The sequence below is a fragment of the Arachis duranensis genome, chromosome 2, assembly GCF_000817695.3.
Source record: "Arachis duranensis cultivar V14167 chromosome 2, aradu.V14167.gnm2.J7QH, whole genome shotgun sequence".
Classification (NCBI taxonomy): Eukaryota; Viridiplantae; Streptophyta; class Magnoliopsida; order Fabales; family Fabaceae; genus Arachis; species Arachis duranensis.
This window is the reverse complement of record NC_029773.3, coordinates 89,175,835-89,196,717: the sequence shown is the minus strand read 5'-3', so window position 1 is coordinate 89,196,717 and position 20,883 is coordinate 89,175,835. Positions and strand designations below refer to the sequence as shown.

The 20,883-nt window shown below is 30.4% G+C and overlaps 2 protein-coding genes and 1 non-coding gene across 4 annotated transcripts; all 3 read right to left on the bottom strand.

Annotated features, from left to right (window-relative positions):
• Window positions 1-382: 382 nt before the first annotated feature.
• Window positions 383-4,782, bottom strand: LOC107475896 (uncharacterized). 2 transcript variants are annotated; one of them, XM_016095565.3, is made up of 5 exons: window positions 3,935-4,782; window positions 3,168-3,427; window positions 1,436-1,643; window positions 934-1,063; window positions 383-842 (listed from the first exon to the last, which is right to left on the bottom strand). In XM_016095565.3, exons 1-5 carry the CDS (start codon window positions 4,517-4,519, stop codon window positions 562-564), a joined length of 1,464 nt encoding a protein of 487 aa, XP_015951051.1. In that variant the 5' UTR covers window positions 4,520-4,782; the 3' UTR covers window positions 383-561. The 2 variants fall into 2 exon arrangements, with proteins under 2 accessions (XP_015951051.1, XP_015951052.1); XM_016095566.3 differs by having other exon boundaries at window positions 3,941-4,779.
• Window positions 4,783-10,961: 6,179 nt separating this feature from the next.
• TRNAS-UGA (transfer RNA serine (anticodon UGA)) lies at window positions 10,962-11,043 on the bottom strand. The gene has a single exon. It is a non-coding gene; the product is annotated as a tRNA-Ser (tRNA).
• A 544-nt stretch (window positions 11,044-11,587) lies between these two features.
• On the bottom strand, window positions 11,588-16,143 carry LOC107475898 (putative E3 ubiquitin-protein ligase RF4). Its single transcript, XM_016095567.3, has 4 exons — window positions 15,917-16,143; window positions 15,474-15,516; window positions 13,260-15,233; window positions 11,588-12,410 (listed from the first exon to the last, which is right to left on the bottom strand). The coding sequence occupies exons 3-4, from the start codon at window positions 15,174-15,176 to the stop codon at window positions 11,859-11,861; spliced, it is 2,469 nt and encodes an 822-aa protein (XP_015951053.1). The 5' UTR covers window positions 15,177-15,233; window positions 15,474-15,516; window positions 15,917-16,143; the 3' UTR covers window positions 11,588-11,858.
• Between the last annotated feature and the right edge of the window lie 4,740 nt (window positions 16,144-20,883).

Sequence of the window (20,883 nt, the reverse complement as noted above, 5' to 3'; positions counted from 1 at the left end):
TAAAAATTCAGTGTCATTGCAATTGACATTAGTTAAAATCATTAATTTTTGATCTATTAATTTTGATAATTTAATTATTTCTTCTCTTAAATCTTCTAATTTACTTTTTTCCATTAGGTGACGCTTTTTATTCGAAGAGTTACCACTTTTAATAACTGCTGGGACCCATTTTTCGGCAACTTCGGCAGCAAACTAATAGGCATCGGAGAATTCGCCTATATATATATATATGCATGGTTTAGTGTCTTTTTAGTGTTCATAGAACATTTTTCTTTTTGTTATTCTAATGTGTGAACATTGTCAAAGAATTCACTCTAAAGACTACTTTTTAAAATGATTAATGAAAAGTTCTAAAAATTTGGAGGGGTAAAAACAAAAGCCATAGATCACATCTCACACTTATTATTATTATTATTATGCAAAATCTATTTGAAGAACACCATATACAGAAACATAGGACTAGGAAGCACCAACAAAACCAAAACTAACCCCATTTCCAAAATTCAAAAATTCATAACACTAATTCGAACTATACATAAAAAGGAAAGAGAATAAAGCAAATTAATATATCTCTCCATGGTGTGTTTTCCATATACCTTTAGAGGGAGTCTCATGTGTTATTCTTATAACTTTCTGTTTTCTTTCTTGTTTAGTTTTTCTTGTCACATTATTTCCTTCATTATTGCTATTTACCTTCATCACATCAGCTCTCACTATGTGATGATCTGAAGTCCCTTTTGAGGAGAGTACTAAATAGGACCCGGGGACGAACTTGTACGAACAATTCGACGACGATAATATGTAATCGACTCGAGTTCCATACTTGCATGTCCCTTGAACACCTGCATGGTATGAGAACACATGTTGACTTTTGTAAAGTTTAGAAGCTTAAGGGGTTCAACTTTGAAATTTCAAGGAATTTTTTGTGTTTACTTTGGCCTTTGGCAATCACAACGACCGATTCGCATTCTCCGGCGAAGTCCTTAGCATCTGTGTATTGTTTACTTTTGAGATATTTCATCACTTCAACCTTTGGTGTTGGCTTTCCCATCTTTTCATAGTACTGTATACAAAATAAACCAATTTTTTGAAATAGGATTTAGGATTTACGGTTTAGATGGTGAAACAGGACTAATATCTCACTTAACAATAATCTAACCTAAGATAAAACCTCAAGAAAGACACTAAGACCTAATAGTTGATAGTAATTTTACATGTTTTTAGAAATTTGCTTAAAAATTTTCCTCAACATTTCACGTTTCTCTATTTTAGAAGTACATAAATTATCTTAAAATTCGTCTCCATATTTTCTAAGCAACTATGTTTTTTGTCCTCAACGTATCCATCGGCTCCGTCTTAGTCTACTAACCAAACCCTACCTTAACGCGAGAAAGCGAAAAGTTAAGAAATAAATCAAAGTTTTGGATAGACATACCTTAACAATATCTGTCCATCTTTCTTGGGAGTAATCTGATTCATCCAATGAATTAAGGCCTCCTGCTAAGATGTGAGGCTCATCATTAGATTGAATTATTGCATTTATCTGCTTCATCCTCCAATTCTCATCAAGATGATCAAGGTGAGTACAATAAAAATTGAGTTCACCTACTTGAGGTACATCAATAGTAGCCTTCAAAACATTCCTGCCGCCACGAAATTACCGTTCAAGACATCATTTATACGCCAAAAAATTAGGTGTCAACCAATGCAAAGGTTAAAAAGTACAAGAGTTTAGGCATTAAGATGAGGACCACACTAAAATTAAAAGGAAATAGAGTGGGGTGTCCACAAAGAGTACAAGGATTTAGGTCATATTTTCTATTTTCTTATCCCATCATTTTTTCATTGTTTAATAGATACTAGTAATGAGCAAGAAAGAAGAACTTTTAGTTGAAAGTAAGACAAAAATTTCTTGAATTTTGTTATGATGGAACTTAGCAATAATAGGAATAATATTCTATTCTATTCTTAGTTTCTGACTATCCTTTGAAACCAGACAAATTCTAAGTCCAGTTGTATCTTCAAATGGCAGCATTTCCTCAAAGATAATGACAAATTGTACCTAAAATTCATCCATATAAAATTCCTAGATACCATACTTTAAATTAATTTTTATGCAGCTTACAACCCAGCATTGTTGGCATTTGCTACTAGAATCTGAAGTTTACTGAAAAGAAAATGCTGAAGGTTCTCTAGAGAGAAGAAAAAGAAAAAGAAAAAAGGAAAATATTATTTTGATTGATAAATAATGCATCAACACATTCCTTCACAAAATTGCCAAATGCAGTATAAAATAATAAAAAAGTATTAACTAGTAAGATTTATATTTCCAGAATTATAATATGAGGTAAAAATACAAAATTTTAAAATTTCTATAAGTTTTACACCATCATTTAATTATATATTTGTATTTGTAGAACTTTTTAATATATCGAATGGTTAAGTCAAATATTTTTTCTAATGCGGTAACAGACAATTTTATTGTTGACACAATTTTAAACTACTATATTGTTATACACAAAAAGGAAAAAAAAAGAGACATCATTAAGATTTCAATTATATTGTTGACACAATTTTAAAGACCATAGCAAAGAAAACATTTTTTTGTTAAATAATAACATATAAAAGTATGTTAATTAACCTAAAATTTTGATTTCTATAAAACTACCAAACATTTTGCTAAAGCAACAAGCATTAAGAGGTAAAAATACAGGAGTATTAATATTTATAAAAATACTAAGCGTACACAAAATTTTAGTTATTTTTAATATGTATCTTATAATTTAACATATATTTTATGTATAACATGATTGTAATATTTATTATTTACTTTGATGTACTAAACTTGATAAGAAATAATGTCCAAAATTAAATTTAAGGAAAAGACAAATAGGTCATAGACTTTTTAATTCAAAGACAAATAAATTTCTGACTAATTAAAAATACAAAAATATCTCTCATCTTTTAAAACGTGAGATATCTAAGTTTCTCCGTCCAAAATATACGAGAACAAATAAGTCCTAAATGTATCACATTTTGGAAAGTTAGAAACGTTTTTATATTTTTAATTATTCAAGAGTTATTTGTCTTCGAGTTAAAAGCTGACCTATTTGTCCTTTTCTCTAAATTCACCAAAGCAAAATAAAAAGTGTAAAAAAAAAACAAACCTAAAATCAGAGTGATCAAAGAGGTTGATGGAAGTCCAACGTTTAATGGGCCATTTGGATAAGACAGCATTTCCATACTGAGGTGCCCAACTCTCTGCAAACACAAAGTGATCCATTCCCAATGCTTTGGCCAAATCTGAAAGTGGCTTCATCCCATTCTCTTCTTCTGCCTTCACTTCTTGCAAACCCAATATATCTGCACCTACCTCTTTCAGCACCTCCACCACCGTCTTCCTCTGCCACCCGTTTCGCGCCGCAATCTATCTTGCACAAATACCAATACAACCATTCAATTGCATAACACTAAATATGTTACATAAATGCCACAATTTTCACAAAATTTAATAATTTATTAATGTACCAATATGTTAGGTGTCCAGGTTTGTGTTTGGATTTTTAAATAGAAAACAAAAACGAAGAGATAAAGATAGACAGATTTTTTTATCCGGACTTTTAAGAATTCCATGAAGTTTTGTTTCGGGACAGAAAAAGTGTCTCACATTCTTATCTCTTAAGAAATCCAACACAGCCTTAAGAACACAGTTTAATGTATGTTCTAGAAATATTTATACAACCGTTATATACTACAATTAGTTATCAAAATTTACTGTTAACATAAAATATATTAAAAAAGTATTTTTAATGTTTATAACAACTTATGTCAATCTTTAACGTTAAAATTTTGAATTAAAAAAAAAAAGCCTAGAAGGAGTGATTGTAAATTTGTAAATTCTCTTGGACACATGCAATAATTTGTGAGAGCTCACTACCACCTTCTCGTGCTCCGAGAAGCTCGGTTGGCGATTTCTCAGCATGGAGATCTCGTTATCCGGTAAATTAATGGAAACTCTTAGCTTCGATTTCGAAAAGTGGTGTTGTGGTTGTTGTTGATGCTTGTTGCTGATGCAGAGTGCTCTGTTTTCAGAACAGAGTATGTGATGATGAAGGGGAGAGTGAGAATGAGAACGCTTCAGAATGCTCCTCGGTTTCTCGTTCGTTGACTTTAGCCTCGAATTTTGGTCAAAGGGTCTTCGTTGTCTCGAAGCGACGCCGTTTTGGTCGTCAAAGTTCTGACCTTTCTCTGTTCTCTGAGGTGGAACCGCTGGCGCCATGGAAAACAGTGCGGCGTTGAAGGTTGCGATGCGAATTGGTTTTTCGTGTTTTTGAGTACCCATTTGGGCGTTTTGATCGGAAATGGTGGAAAGATTCGAGCTTGGGTCGTTTTGGGGTTTTGGGTTGTCGTTTTTGTGCTTCTTTGTGATGACTACTTTGCACCTTGAACTACGGCGGCGTAGTGGCCACCACCGGAGGAGGAAGAAGCGGCGGAGCTTGGTGTTGAGGAGCTTGAGCATGGTGGAGAAGTGGGTGGTGTTGGGATCATAAGATAATGTTCATTTTGTGTGGTGTTTGTAGTGAGAAGTTGTTGAAGCTGTTTTGTGTTTTTCAGTTCTGCCTTTTGTTTGTGTTTTTCATTCCATGGGTTTTTGTGATTGGAAGTGGGAAGAAGAAGAAGGAGAAGAAGAAGTGAGCTTACACTTTATTAGTAAATTTTCAGTTGGAATTTGAAAATAGTTTTATAGATGAAAGTTTCATTTTTTTTAAAGGAAACCTTTTGAAAAGGGCATTGCATTTTGGCAACTCATCCAAATTAATCTATTATTAGAGCGGAGGATCTGAATGGGAGAATAGAAAATACAAAAAGTATAGGTAGAATAAAAATTTTAAAGTACGTGAATAATGGATATGTTAGATGTTTAATTTAATAGGAATATAGATAATTATGTTTAATATTTTTAATTAGATAGTTTTTTTTTTATTCGATTTATTCATGCACAATTGATAATGGTTGGATGTTCAATTCACTAAGTGTGCAGATGATTATCCTAATTTATAATGTTAAAGTTTATGAGATAATTTAGAATGGAATGTTTTTTTATTTTATTGAATCAATTTTAAAATTTATTATTCACATTATTTATAAAAATCATTTTTTACCTAATAAAACCCAACATTATATTTGGACATTTAAAATTTTGGCTCTGTAGATAGACAACAAATAATCTGAATAACCTAAATAATGGACTGAAAATTTGGCCCAATAAATTTAAGATAAAAAACTCTACCCAAATTATCCAATAAACAAATTTCATTCAATAATTCAAAAATTTTAACCATTTATTATACCTTAATTTATAAAGCACCAATTTTTCTTCCAAATTCTCCCATTGCCGTTATCACTTGGTCGCCAACCAGCTCCATTGTTGTCGCTGGAATCCTTCTCACCGCCATTGGTTTGTCAACAAGAATTTTCATCAGCGTTGTTCTCTTTCAGACTAGAAACAAATACACCGCCGGACTCCTGCTCGCGGCCGTCGTTTGCTTTTTCTTAAAGAGAAATCAAGGTGTTACTATGCATTACAATTTTATTTGTCATATTGAAATTTAGAATTTAAAAACAATCGCTTAATACAAGACTTACTTTAGGATTGCATCCCATAATCCAAAATTACATTAGCAATTTCTATAACCAAAGGAGTTACAAAAGGGGAAGGACATTCTTGGAATTGAATTGGTGCCATTTAGCTTCCTTTATTTTATTCTCAAAAGACTTCTCTTTTCTTTCAATTTCTATTCTCCAAAGGAAATCTACTGAAATAGAAATAACTGTTAGGGACTACCAACTTTAGCTCAAAACAAAAGAGAGGTGAGAAAAGAAAAAAAATGAGATGGAAAAAATGTCTATTGCCAATGTCATTTTCTCCAACCACTACAAAATAAAAATATAGAGGGTTAGCTTGGTTTAGATGTTGCTTACACATGCAAAGCTTACTACTAATATAATTTAAATATATAATTTGCATTGAAAATCCAATTGAGCAAACTGGAGGATTGTACAAATACAATGGACACAAATGAAGCCACTTTTAGTTATTTGTATACCACCAACTGCTCTTAAAGCAGCTAATATCATTTTTATTTTTCCTAGTTTAACTATGATAAACTAACAAGCCAGTGGAGAAAATGGAAAGAGCAAAGTGAAACAAGAGTTTAGTTTACATGATAAATTTATTATTAGTGAAAGATTTTAAATTTTTTATTTAATAAATATAAAATAAATACATTAAAAATTTAATTTTTTTGTATTTCTAATAATTTTTTTAATTTATAATCTTAATATATGTTTTTAGAGTATAAGATACATAATTTGGCATTTATCATTTTATATTTTGATTATTACTAATTAATTAAATACTCAACTAATTGGATTTGAAGAATTGTGACAGCTTTTTAGTAATGATTTTTTTGCAGTATCTTATTTTAGTTACATTTAATGTAATAGTCAAAATATTAAATTATGAGTATATACAAATTGATCTAATGAATATTAGATAAGATATTTTAGTCTTTAAATAAATTTTGTTTACTCTTAGAGAATTACTTTGTCAAATTAATTGATTTTTTTGTTATTTTTAATATATATATTGAATAAATAAATTCTTAATAAAATTTATTATAAAATAATTAAATGATTAAAAAAATATTTTTATAAGACGCATTAATTCCTTATAAAATAGAGTAGAGATCAATTTGTCTTACCGAAGTAATTCTTAAAGACAAATAAAAATTTATTGAAGAACAAAATATCTATTTTAAAAATATTTAAGGACTAATTTGAGTATTTACCATTAAAAAATACTTAAAAAAAAAAACCACTTCCTATTGATGTGTGAAACCTTGTGTTCAGTGATAATTGAAAATCCTATTCAGTCTGAGTTGGCGTGGGGACCTCATCACCTCAACCTTAGAGTTTGGAATGGATCCAAACACCTTTGTATAGGCCAGTTCACCTTTCTGTGCCATACTGTTCTTATGTTCAATGTTTTTCCCCCTAATATGTATACTCCTATGACTTAGATTTTTCAGATTTGAAAATTATTCATGAAGATACAAAACATGGGATATAACATCTGCTAGAAGAAGATAAGCCTCTTGTGGTAAATAATTCTTCATACTAACCCTTATGGATACTCATTCTGTTTTATCATCTTAAAGACTTAAACTATTCTTGAATTAGACAACAATATATGATACCTATTTTTGAACTGAATAAGCATGGTTCATATTAGGGATATGACAAGAGTGACCATTTGAAGTCCAACATTTTGGAATTCAATATGATTTTAGACGTTATTTTATTTGTTAATGTTCAATCCTATAAATTTTACATTTTAAATATCTAGTATTATCCACAAGGAGTCTATTTGTATTATTTTAAAATATTATTACGATAAGTTTAATTTTGATATATTAACAATATAAAATATTTTATATAATTATTTAATTATATTTATTTTTTTATAATTATTTACATAATTAATGTAAAAAATAATTATTTTTGTTGATGTGACTTTATATGATTGAATGTAAAACTGTTTTATAAAGACAGCGTATCAAAATTAAATTCGAACAAAAATTGTCTTATTTATTTCATGATTGGAACTTAGGTCTATTTATGGCATCACGCTCAAGCATTATAGCATGTGGTCCAAGGATGACAATGGTCTATTTGTACAATGTGTACAATGACTATTGAGTTATGAAATGAACATTCCCTATATTTTCGAAAAATTAGTTGAATTTTTGGGTTCACCAAAAATCGAACTCTTGACCTTTCGGATCTAGCGCCTTAATACCATGTCATGATACCACTCATCCCAAAAGCTTCAACTGATGGAAAAATGTAACACTAATAATTATATCTCTAATACTCCATAAACCTCCATTGTATACATTGTATAAATATTTCATTGGCTCCTCATACTTTCCCATAAATAAATTCTATTACAATAAAGGTATTGTACGTCTGCTTGGGTGTTCGGTGGACCGAGTTAAACTGGTGTTGGAGCAGAGACTCGAAAAGATTAGGACTTGGGCGCGAGCTGCGATGCTAGAAGAGGATACTTGTTTGGATCCGTGGTGGGAGCACCTGTTAGGATTCTGATGCTCAAGTCAGTATCCATATAAAAGACGGCGATTTAAGATTAGAGTAGGTGACGTATCTTTAGGGAGAGGTAGGTCCTTTTCCTCATATAGTCCGTATTTGGGCGGGTTCCTTGTAGCCAGATCTATTTTCATGAAAGCTTCTACTAATTGTTTAGGTTCCATGTGGATGAGGAGATGATGTGCAGATCACCTCCTAACTCGGGTCGAGCGATCATGTCTGGACCCGGGTCGCTGATGGACTGAGTCGGAACAAGTATAAATTTTGTAGCTGTGAGAATAAAGTAAAAATCATCTTCTCTTGATTTGATTTGTTAAATTATATATATAAAAAAATACATTTTTGTAAATGAAATTTCATTATCTAGGTCCACAAATTTTTAAGAGAGCCATAATATGGTTTCGGAAGTGACATCTTCTAAAAGAAAAATTGAATATTCAAATTGATTTTGAAGCATAAAGTGACATCTTCTATATATACACTTGACTAATACATGCATAAAGCTAATGAATAAAAGATATAGGGATTAGGGACATCTATTTCAAAATGTACCCTACACAACACAAGAGGCACTTTGGCATAGGAATATACATAATTTTCCACTATAATGTAGCACTACTCATCATGTAGTGTCACTTTATATATATGGCCTCTTCACAATGTGAGTGATTCTAATCCCTAAATTGCACAAAAGTGAAGATGGTACCATAGAAAGTGAAAACCGACACCAATATGTTGACAAATATTGAAGTCAATGCATGATGATCATTGGTTTTAATTAGAATAAACAAATATTAGGTAAGGCACCACATGTGTGTTGATATATAGAGTAATAATGTGGCCCTTGCACTTCATTTGGAAGAGAGATAGAAATTGAGATTGAAAAACAAAAACTAAAAAATAGAGATTAAATTAAGTTTTTGTAATAATGTGGTTCTTGCAATGTATTTGGAGGGGAGATAAAAGATTGATAAAATGTATTTGGAGGGGAGATAAAAGATTGATAAACTGAAATTAGGAGACGAAAATTAAAAAACAGATATTAAATTAAATTTTTGTATTGTGTTTAGTATAAAATATACCGAACTGAGTTATGTTTTAGTAGTATGTTTAATTTAAAATAAATATAAAGATTAAGAGATAAATTTAAAATTTAAAAAATTAAATGAGGATTTAAAAAAAATATTATTAAATTTTCAGTTTTCGTCTCAAAAAATTTTAATCTCTTAGATCTCTACTTTCTAAAAGTAATAAAGAAATTGAAATTTTGAGTCTCGAGATTAAAATTTTAATTTTACTCTCTAGTTACCAAATATAATATTAAATTTTAATTTTTTAATTTTTTAATTTTAGTCTCAATTTTTAAAAACAAACATTATCTTTGTAGATGATGAGTTAGTGTGTCTTGTGTCAAATGCATTGAGCTGGTATTATTAGAAGCTTACAAAGCAAAATTTTATTGAATTGACAAATTTCTTTATCCTTATCATTGTCACATTTTTAGACATTACAAGTACTTCTTTTAACCTAATCTCACTATTTCAGGATGTGAATGAGTCTAGTAGGTCCTTTTTTGCATGGTAAAATAATAATCATTCATTTATTCTACCCAATTTGTGGTCACTCACTATTCAATAATCAATATCAATAAATATGAAAACGATTGGAGGAGTCAATTGAAGCTTCTCTTCTATAAGTGTTTTCTTTTTTCACTCTTAATAATGACCATGATTATGAGTCTTCTAAAACTACCTAAGCAAGAGTTTAAAACGGTATTTTTATCAGAAATGTTTATTTAACTTCTGAATATATGTACACATTCGGTAAGGAGTATTTCATCCCTTGTTAATTAAATAAATATTAGTTTTTTATTTTTTATATTTTATATTAGCAGTCTAGATTTAAGATTTAAAAATTAAGATATAAAATTTAGAATTTAGAATTTAGAGTGTTTTATTGTTTGTTTTTTTAATCTTTAATACGTTAATTTTAAAAAAATACTTCACTTTTTACTTTTATTTTAGAGTGCATTAACATTTGCAACAGATATTCAAAAGTATTTGACTAATCTAATTAAGTAATTATATATTGAAAATTGTTGGGGATCATAGTTTGGAAACCATAGATAATCATAATTTACTTTTTTTTAGCTTTTGTTTGAATTTATTAATTATTGTTGGAATAAATACTTAATAATATTATATGTAATAAGTATATAATTGTAAATATTATACATTTAAAATTATAAATATTAAATAACATAACATAACTTTACATTATTGTCTTCTCAGCATTATTCTTATATATTTTAGTGACTGGAACACAAAACTCATCATTTATTATTTCATTTACTACAATGGCTGATCTAAAAGGCTCTTCGTTCCAAAATAAATAAATAAATAAATAAAATCACTATTTTTTATAGTGTTGATGATACATTATTATGGGAAGACAGGTAATTGAGCACCCCAAGTTGACAGCATTGATGAGCATATACATTGAAGATTTAAGAGAGTGCCATTAATGGCTATCACAGATACTATTATTTAGTTAGTTAGGCAGTTAGATGTGAACTACAATTTTACATTTTACTACTTTATCTCATTCTTGAATTTTCCTCTTAACTCAATTTGATCGTGATTCTCAAATGGTATAAGAGAGTTTTAACTTTTAAGAACTCATTAAGTCACAACAAAAAGAATATATTTAATTACATAAAGAAGAAAAATAACAATGAATTTTACAAGTCTTATTAGAGCAAATATTAACTAAAAAATTAAATTAATTAAAAACGTCGACAGCAGGGTTCGAACCTGCGCGGGCAAAGCCCAACAGATTTCAAGTCTGTCTCCTTAACCACTCGGACATATCGACTGTTGCTGAATATAACACCTTAAAATATTTATAAACTAATAAAGGTTTCAGCAAGGATAAATAATTATACACTAAATGAAAGAACAGTTTGATACTTTGATGATCAAATTGAAACATGTATTTAAGTTGGAAAAGAAGAATGTGTCTTTATCTACATAAGTTTAGAAATGTTTCATGATATTTTTGTACTCTTCACATTCAGAATCAGATTCCACAATCCACACCTTTAGCTACACATACACATACCCCACATCACCACTGTTGTTTTATCCGAAACACAATCCATGTTTCTTATGTGAAACATTTTATAAGATTGTGAGGAAAGATAGTTGTTTGTATTGATTCAAGTGAAAATTTTCATGAATGAGTCCAAGTGTACTTTCCAACCAATTTTAACCTTAACCAAACATATCAATAACCCATTTTTCAAGAATATATGAAGAGTGGAGGACTACCTGAATCAAAAGAAACTAGAGCAGAGTTGGAAAATCCAACACGCCAGGCATGTAAAAATGCTTGAACAAACTGATCTGAGCCTTTGTCATATTGAAATTCATTGGAGACCGATTATATTTATAAATGTAAAAGCATAAAAAAGGGACTTTACATCTAACTGCCTCTATGGAGTTAGGGCAGTTCTTTCTTTCTCTATGCTGTTTTTTGTCTGTGTTTTTGGAAACAGGGAAACACATCATGTATGAACTATGAACTATGAACTGCTTGAAACTCAAAAGTCAGAACCAAATTAATAAATGGAGCAGGGACACGGAATGCCATGATGATTAAATGAACTTCAAATGTCTGGCAAAACAGAGCTATGCCCTCGAATGTCCGGCAAATCTTGCATGAATCCTCCGTTGGATTGGGGTCCTACATGAAGGGCAATCCTTCATCCCTTGCTTCTCGTGGAGTTCGTTGCAGTCTTGACAAACAACCTGGTGTGCGCACGGCAGAAAAACCACTGACATCTCGTCTGATAGGCACATGACACACTCCTGCTCTCGCCTCAAGCTTCCGGTAGACATTTTATCTCGATTGCTAACCATCGTTTGGGACGCATTAGATTTCTTGTTCTCCTTCACCGTAAGAGTATTTTTGCTGGTTCTGGAGAACTTGTCATTTTTACCATCAACACCCCTGCGAAGAGCTGCTATTTGTTCAGACTCGGATTTTATTTTTAACTCAATCAACTCTTTCTCAAGCCTTGCAATATCATCCACATATTTCTGCATATCATTAGCTGCCCTTTTTCTAATAGTATCCTCTTCAGATTTGATGTGCGCTTCGAGTTGTTGTCTTTCCTTTCTAATGGATGCTGCCTGTGCAAGGAGCTTTTCTTTCACAGCTCTCTCTTGTTCCAGTCTACCCTGTAAGGTTTACAACAATTATAGGCCAATCAAGTACCAAATATGAAAAATGAGAACAAGGATAACAAAAATCTTGCTATTTAAATAAGGTAATTGTCCGGTGGTTAGCACATCGTCTTTTCATGTCGAAGGCACAGGTTTGATTCCCGTAAGGGATGGATATTCTTTCCTGGCCATTTACCGGGAACTGCAAGGTTACAAGGTTCCCAGGAAACAACCTTCCCTTTGTTTGTAAAGTAGGTCCTTCTTTTTATATAACTAATTAGAGTTGACATAAAATGGATCACCAAAGACATACCTGATGAATGATTCAATCCCCTCTCACCACTATTGTAACACATAAATTAAAAAGTAAAAAAATCTTACTTCAGTTTCAAGCATGATTGGATCAAATCATCAAATAAACCAAGAAACTTAAACTAACCCTACATTTCACATGGTAACAAATATGCCCCTTGAATTCAGAGCCACTCCAAAAGAATTCAGAACCCCTTGAACTCAATTTAATGGAAGATAACATTTTAAGGGGCCTAACAATGAAAATTACAGCTGAAGACTGAAGGAAAAACCTTCAGGTAGCATTAGCTTATAGCACCTCACCCATGTTTCTAGTACAAAACTATAAATTCCAAGCATCTATACATAAATTAAAAATTGATTAGTTTCATTGTGAAAAGGAGGTCAACATAAAGTATCCATGTCAGTTTAAGGAGCCTGTGCATTAATTCCGGTTTGGTGATAAGGTTAGTTAGATTGTCAGGCTAATAGATTTCATAACAAACCAAGCACAGTGAAATCAATGTAGACAAGATAGTAAATATGCTGCGTTTCTTACTCAAAGGCACATACCTCAATGTTGGCTAGAAGATTTTTCTCCTTGTGTAGCACTTGTAGTAGGTTAGATAAACTGTGCTTCTCTCCATCAAGCTCATCTCGAAGTAAACCATTTTGGCTCTCCCATGATTGAAGCTGTTTAAGAACAATCTGCTCTCTCTCAAGTGCTTGTCGATGGCTTGTCATCGACTTTAGAACCCACAACTTCGCATCATCCAATTCCTTCTTCAGCGAAGCGTTCTCTGCCTCTAGCTCAACTGCAGCAGAAGTAGCATGCTCAATTTGCTTTCTAGTATTCTCCATGGCATTCTCCATCTCAGAGATTCTCTTCACTGCATTCTCCTCCAAAAGTTTCTGATCTTTTTTATATAGGTCGGCTTCTTGCTTCTCCTTCCTAAGAGCTTTAAGCTCACTCTGCACTTTTCCGAGCCTCTCAGTAACTTGCATAACTTTTTGTTTTGTCCAGTTGTTCCAGCTTTGCATCCCAAACTGCAATTCTTGCACGCGAGCTATTAACATCAAAGTTAGTTCATCCTTTTCATCTCTTGGCACATACTTACCCAAAGACTCATCATAAGGAATACCGGCACAGAAATCAAGAATCTTTTGATTGTCAGTGGAACTAGGTTCAGACTTAGGCTTGGATGTAGTGTCTGACACTGTAGTAGAATTGACTACAGTAGAAGCAGATGTTGCATCCTTTGTAGGTAATGTTCCGGTGTTACCTCTTCCATTTGAAGTAGAGGAACTATTGGTCGAAACACAGCATGCTGCATCAGCTGAGTGAACTCCTTTTGTGCTTGTTGAATTTGAGGAACCACACTTCATTTGCTGATTAGGAATTTCAGATGGTTGCTTGATTCTTTTTTCAACAACCAAACTACTTACACTTGTAAGCTTCCCTGATTTAAAACCACCTTTTCCACAAGCCCTGTAAGCTTTCTCCATATGAAGGAACTTCTGCCTAAGTGCTACTATTTCTTTTCTGTTATGGCGCTTGGAACTAGACCCGGGTTTAGATTCCTTAGCAGGACCCACTGAAGTTCCTGTGGATTTCTCTGTAGCGACCAGCAAAGAAGCATTCCCCTTATGAAGCTTTCCCCCTTCTGAAACAAGAAGACTTTGACTGTTCGGGGTATTCTGGAAACTTCCGAACTTAGGTGCTTCAGACTTGTTCTGGTGACTATGGGGCAATTCCTTTGGGACAGTTGGCTCAATAATTATGTCAGATTCAGAGATTTGAACCTCTGGCTTTGACTGGGGAACAGAAGAACCAGAAGAGCTTTCCCCATTCTGAACAACACCACTCGGGCGATCTTCTGCTGAACAGGCTAGTGAGATGTTCAAGTCACACATCAACAAAAGCCACATTGCTTCGCCAGCTGTTAAGGACGGTCTAACTTCGCGAAGTACACTGATCATCTCCAACATGGTGTAGTACAGCAAATGCTGAAAATTTTCAAACACGACATCCGAACCAGCAACATCTTTTCCCTTAAGAATATTCACTGTATCCTGTACAATATTTGAGACAGGGTCTCCTTCCTCTATGTATAAGGCTCTCCTTGAAATGGACATGTGAGCCACCTCTTCACCATATCCTAATTCAACAATCTGCTTGATTGCAGCATGAAAAACAGCTTGCAAATTAGACAACAGTAATTCCTCAAGCTGGTTTGCAATAGGATCATTCCAATCCACAAGCTCGTTCATACGCATTTCTGATTCTACTCTATACCAATCTGATACTACCTCAGATGGATTAGTACCATTTAAGCTTTGTGGAAGCTCCAACGGTAATTCATACCGAGGGAACTCAATCAAAGATGTGGGGGCACTGGCAACAGCTACGGAAGGATGAACCGATTTTCGCTTGTTCTTACACCCTTGATCCTGCTTATTCTCACCACTGGAATCAACCGCTTTATCCATTTCACTAACAACTAGATTAAACCCCGCAGAATCCTTATCTGCCTAACAATCCTCTATCTACAAATAGGAGCCACATGTCAAATTTGAAAAGCTATGAACCCAAAAAGGTTGAAGAAACTGATTGTGGGGTTCGAGGGAATCCAAAAAGAAAATAGGAACACAGTAAAATTGGGAGAACAAGCACAGAGGACTAACGCCAATAACAATAGAACCACTTCAATCAGCATCAGACCATTAAAAAAAAAAAGATTAAAGTTAAGTAAACATATAAAAAAAGAACCCAAAGAGAAATCATACCTTTGCTAAGAACTGAAGAGTTGAACCCAAAATGAGAAATCTCCTGCATCAAAAACTCAAAAGTCAGAAGAAAAGAAACAAAAATAATTAAAAAAGAGCTTGTTAGAACTAACACACATAAAAACAAACACCTTCTGAGCAATGCTTACATCAAAGCCAACACAGAATGCAAGCATGAAAGACAAGTGTAACCACATGCCAATAGAACACTGACACAACATTTCCCAGAAAAAACAAAATAAAATTAACCGATTCAAGAATCAAAGAGAAAAATCACTGAATTACTTTTTTTTATATAACAAAAGTTAAAAAAAAATAAAAAAATCATCAAAATGAAAACGAGTTAACGCCCCCCACATTGAGGAGAAAATCACAGAAAAGGTCAAAACCTTTAATTTGAAGATTCATAAGAAAAGGAACCAAAAATAACAACAAAATCGTACCCTGAAACAGCAAACAATGTTTGCATCCGTCACAGCTATGAAAACGTTGATACCCAAATAATAATAATAATAATAATAATAAAAGATGGGTTCTTTCTTGCTGGGTGATTCTTGTTCTGGTGGTTGAAGGAATCAGAGTGGCGAGTTTTGGTTTTCTCAGTTTGCGTTTTTGTGTTGTGTGTGTCTGCTATTCACTCACTCACTCACTCACTCACACTCTCTTTGGGTTTTGGGTTTTGGAGTGGCAAATGAAAGGTCCACTCTGCATTTATATATATAAACTTGTAAATATTTAATAGTATAATCAAATATGAATGAATGATTAATTTATTTATGTAAATAACGAATAAGTAATAAAAAAATATATCTAATACTTTCTCGTCAAAATAAATGATATAATATTAATTACTATTAAATATCATGGAGCAGTGAAAAAACAAAAAAGAAATTAAAAGGTATTCTAATATTAATTTTTTCCCTTACTAGGATTTTGACTTATTAATAGCATAAATAATTTTATATTATAATTCAATCAAGTTTATTATTTTAAGAATAATATTATAATCCAAGTCTTTTTATTAATTAATCAAGTCCAATTAAATTGATATTTTTTATAAAAATTAGTTATGATTAATATTATTTTTAATTTTATTATAAAAATAATACTTTTACTAACATAAAACATTTTCATAAAATAAAAGCAAAAGTTTAATTATTCTTTTAGTCTTTATGAATTTATTAAATTTTAAATTAATTTTTTATCGTTCAAAAAGATTGTAATTAAATTTTTGTTCTAAATAAAAAATTGTAATTAGATCAATATTAATTTTTTTCAGAAAATAATGTAATAATTCTAAAACATTATATATTTTTAACAAAAAATAATTTACAAAAAAAATCTAAGTAAAAATTATTATCTAATATAAAAATTTGACTAAAAAATTAATAAAATTATAAGAATTTATAGAATAATAAAACTTGAATTAAATCATACTAATAGTCCGTTTTTCTTTTCTTTTTTTTTTCTTCTGTATAATAAAATGCAATAATACACTTATTTGGGAAGGAATAGTGTTAAGGAAATTAATCATGTTATATATATACAAAAAATTATCTATTCATTTATATAAAATATAAAATTTATATTAAAAATTAATTAAATATTTTTTTATGATACTATTTAATAATTTATCGTTAATCAATAAATTACTATATATAAAAAATAAAATTCAAATTTTTAATATTTATTACGAATAAATTAACTACTCGATTAACTGAAGTTAAATTAGAAAGAGAATTTAAGTCTAGAATATATATTTTATAAAAATTATAAAATTAATAATAAATAATTTTTTATTTTTTTATTTTTTTATTTTAAAATATCTAAATTGCACATAAACCATCATTTTTTTTGGCATTTATAATTTTATATAGCCACCTTAGCTAGGTGGGAATTCCATTCACCAACCCTAATTTCTTTGATACTACCACAACCAATTTCTATGCCAATGTATGGAAAGATTATTGAGATCTGACTCCTGCAAAAGATAGGAAAGTATAAAAATGACAAGTTAGATAAGTACATTTAATTAATTAAGAATTTTTATTGTATGTAATATAAGATTTTCTAAATGATGTATTTTTTTTCTTTGTTATATGTTTTTATCTTTTTATGTATTTTAGAGGAGTCGAATACAAATTATTTGGTAACAATAAAACATCGTGTATAAAAAAGAAGTAATATTATACAATATCAAATTATTTCCAAATTTTATAAAATTTTAGACATTTAATTTATTATAAAATGTCTTAATTAATAAAATTTACAATACGTACAATTTATGCAAAAGTATAACCATATAAATATGCCAAAATTACCCCATATATATATGATATATAACAGTCCCGTTTTTTTTTTAATTAATTCAACATTGACCAAAATTATGTTTTCCTGTTTTGTTGCTAACCTGAAATTCAAGGTGGGTTGGTAACTGCAACATAAAAATCCAAATCGCGTGTGTGAATATCTAAGCTTAAAAAGAAAGATTATTGATATGATACACTCAAAATAAATAAATAAATAAATAACAATGTCTCAGTGCATTGTATTCAGCATTGAACCTTAAAATAAATTGCCAATTTTTCAACGTTATATTCCTCTTATTATGTCCTGAAAATTAAAACTTCATTAGTATTTCTTTATGTGCCAACACTTATAATTTAATTTAACTTTAATATAGTGTTAGGAGAAATATTATCTTTATATACCAATTACCATTCAATCATATTTCTCACAAACTAAAAAATATTTTTAGGAAAGTTATCAATTTAATTTTTTTTATAATGATTGCAATCATGTGTTAGCTTTTCTTATCTCTTAATTTTTTATTTTATTTTATTCTGATATCCCCTCCATTTCAAACACACTATCAACAGCTGAAAAGTTTATTCTGAATAAACACAATTAGACTATTAAGAAAATACACTTGAATTGAGATTAAAAGTACCCCTAGTTATATTAGGCTTATATAACATCTAAAGTTACAATGATTGGTTGGTGCACCACATAATCTCAAGCATACATGTTATAAACAAAATGCAAGATCTAGGTATAGTTACTAGGAACCCAAAATGGAAGCAGCCAAGCAGGCAACAAAGATAGGAATATTCCTTTTGCAAAGTTGGTGTTGATAACACTATAGAGACTAGTAGAGAGTACAGAGGAAGAAGCTCCTCTTAAATAAGCTTTGAAAGTTCGAAATTGGTCTTGTACATACAGTAATTTATTGGTTAATAATAAATTCTTAAATAGAATTTCGATTCACAATAAATTAATCTTTAATTTGTCAACAAGAATAAAAATAGGCTGAATTAAGTCGAACTTTATTTTTGACGAATTTAGCACATGTTATAAATAGATGACTTTAGTCTAGACCTATTATCTTTTATAGCCTTTTTTTTTAAACAAACTCGAGTTTCGTCTATTTAAAATCTGACAAGCTCACGAGCCTATTTAAAAAGTCTATTTCATGAATTAAAACTAAAAAAAATACACTTAAAATATAAATAGACATTAAATGCATTCTAAAATTTATAATTCATAATTTGTAAACAATAATTCATTTATATATTAATCATTAATTACATATTATAATCATATTTATGATCTACAATTTTTTTTAACAAAAAAAGCTATAAACTTAACTAGTCTTAATTATTGATTTTTTTGTGTTGTGTTTAATATAAATAAAATTAAAAATAATTTATTTTTACAAAAAAATTTTGACGAATTGTGCCAATGAGTTTTGTAGACTTTTTTAAGTCTAACATTCTTAACTAATAGGCTTTTCAAAAAATCTAAAAATAACCTATTTAATAAAACGAGTCGAGCTTAAATTTGAGGGCTCATGTTTATCACATCACATCTCACCATGGCATCAACAATGTTATTGGCATTCCGCTGAATAAGATCAATGCTAGTCTTTCATCTCCACTTAAGATTTTCTGGATTTTGCTAACCAAATTCTTGCCCAAGCAATGAGCACCTATATTTACATCACTAATCAAATTAAAGGCTTTCAAGCAATTAATTTCGCAAACTTTTCTATGACCAGCCTCCCAGGATAATAATAATCCCTGCTAGATCGCAAATAACTCACATATGAGTAACTCGTTTAAAGGAGAGTTTTCATGCAACCTCTTAATAAAAAAACCATCCAAATATTTAATAACACATCAAAATTCTGTCTCATTATTATCATAAAAAATTTGCATCATAATTTACCTTAACCAAATCTTTAGAAGAAGTGACCCATCTAAGTAAAGCTGATGAAGTGAGCAATATAAAGTAGCTTTTTTAAAAAAAATATTACAAATTTCATTATTTAAAGTATAGATAAGTATCATCACTTTATCAACAAACTAGGCTTCATTGAAATTGAACACATTATTATTCTCATCCCTTTAAATTCACTTATCCACTAAATGCAAGTAAAAAATAAGAACACATTGGTACTCTAAAATTTATTAATCCAAAAAACTAGATCCAAGTGCTGCAGATCAAAATTTAATTTCTTCTAAATGTTTTTGGCCTTTTGTCAGTTCCTAAAGTAATGCAGAACGATTTTCAACGCAGACTAACACCTCATGCATAGATTGGAGGTTGCAAGGTTTCTCTTAAATCTAAATTTAGTAGTTAAACCACATTATGAAGACAAAGCCAATTTTCATGCTTATCGCAATTGAACTTGCAATTATTTAACCACTTGTATCCAATGCTAGATGACTATGAATTTAAAGTTAAAAAAGTCCATCTCCAGCCCATCAAATACTTAAGATTAGGAGTTATTCAATCCATATAGAATATCTAGAATTGAGAATTGTCCAATATACTGAATAAAAAAAAAAATTAAAGGCATCAAAGCTCTACTTAAAGTTCTAAGGTAGTGGGTAACAACATCAGCCAAATTTCACGTATCATCTTTCCAGAGGTTGCTAATACAAAGTTCCATATTCGACATATGCGCACAATTTGGTTTCTCTGCTATAGTACTATCTCCTCTTGAGTTGTCAACCAAAAAGACGGTTGGAATAGGCCAATATTTAAAGTGTGAAATTCCTTCGTCATATTAGATGAAAAAAATTGATTTTGGTTCTTATTGTATTTTGCTTGCAAAAGTGACCCTCAAAATTTGTATGAATGAATGGTAAAGTTAGACTAAATTTTAGAAAGAGACAAAAATTAATTTTGTAATATAAAAAAAATTAAACTAAATATTTTAAGAGAATTAAATTAAAATTTTTATATATTTTATAAAGAAAAATAAAAATTTAGGAGTCATTGCTTTTTTTGTCTGACATGAGATTCTATTTTTTGTCTGGATAATATAAAATTTGTCAATCTAACTTGCCATATAAAATTTGTCAATCTAACTTGCCTAAAAGAGATAAATTAGTTCAAATTGGAT

Bases quoted from the DNA above. Each gene is read 5' to 3' on its own strand.
- LOC107475898 (XM_016095567.3), bottom strand. From the start codon at position 15,176: ATGGATAAAGCGGTTGATTCCAGTGGTGAGAATAAGCAGGATCAAGGG. The intron at 12,411-13,259 runs GTATGTGCCTTT...TAAACCTTACAG, and splicing joins ATCTTCTAGCCAACATTGAG to GGTAGACTGGAACAAGAGAG.
- LOC107475896 (XM_016095565.3), bottom strand. From the start codon at position 4,519: ATGCTCAAGCTCCTCAACACCAAGCTCCGCCGCTTCTTCCTCCTCCGG. The intron at 3,428-3,934 runs GTGAGCTCTCAC...TGTGCAAGATAG, and splicing joins CGGAGCACGAGAAGGTGGTA to ATTGCGGCGCGAAACGGGTG. The intron at 1,644-3,167 runs GTTTGTTTTTTT...TCGTGGCGGCAG, and splicing joins TTTGATCACTCTGATTTTAG to GAATGTTTTGAAGGCTACTA.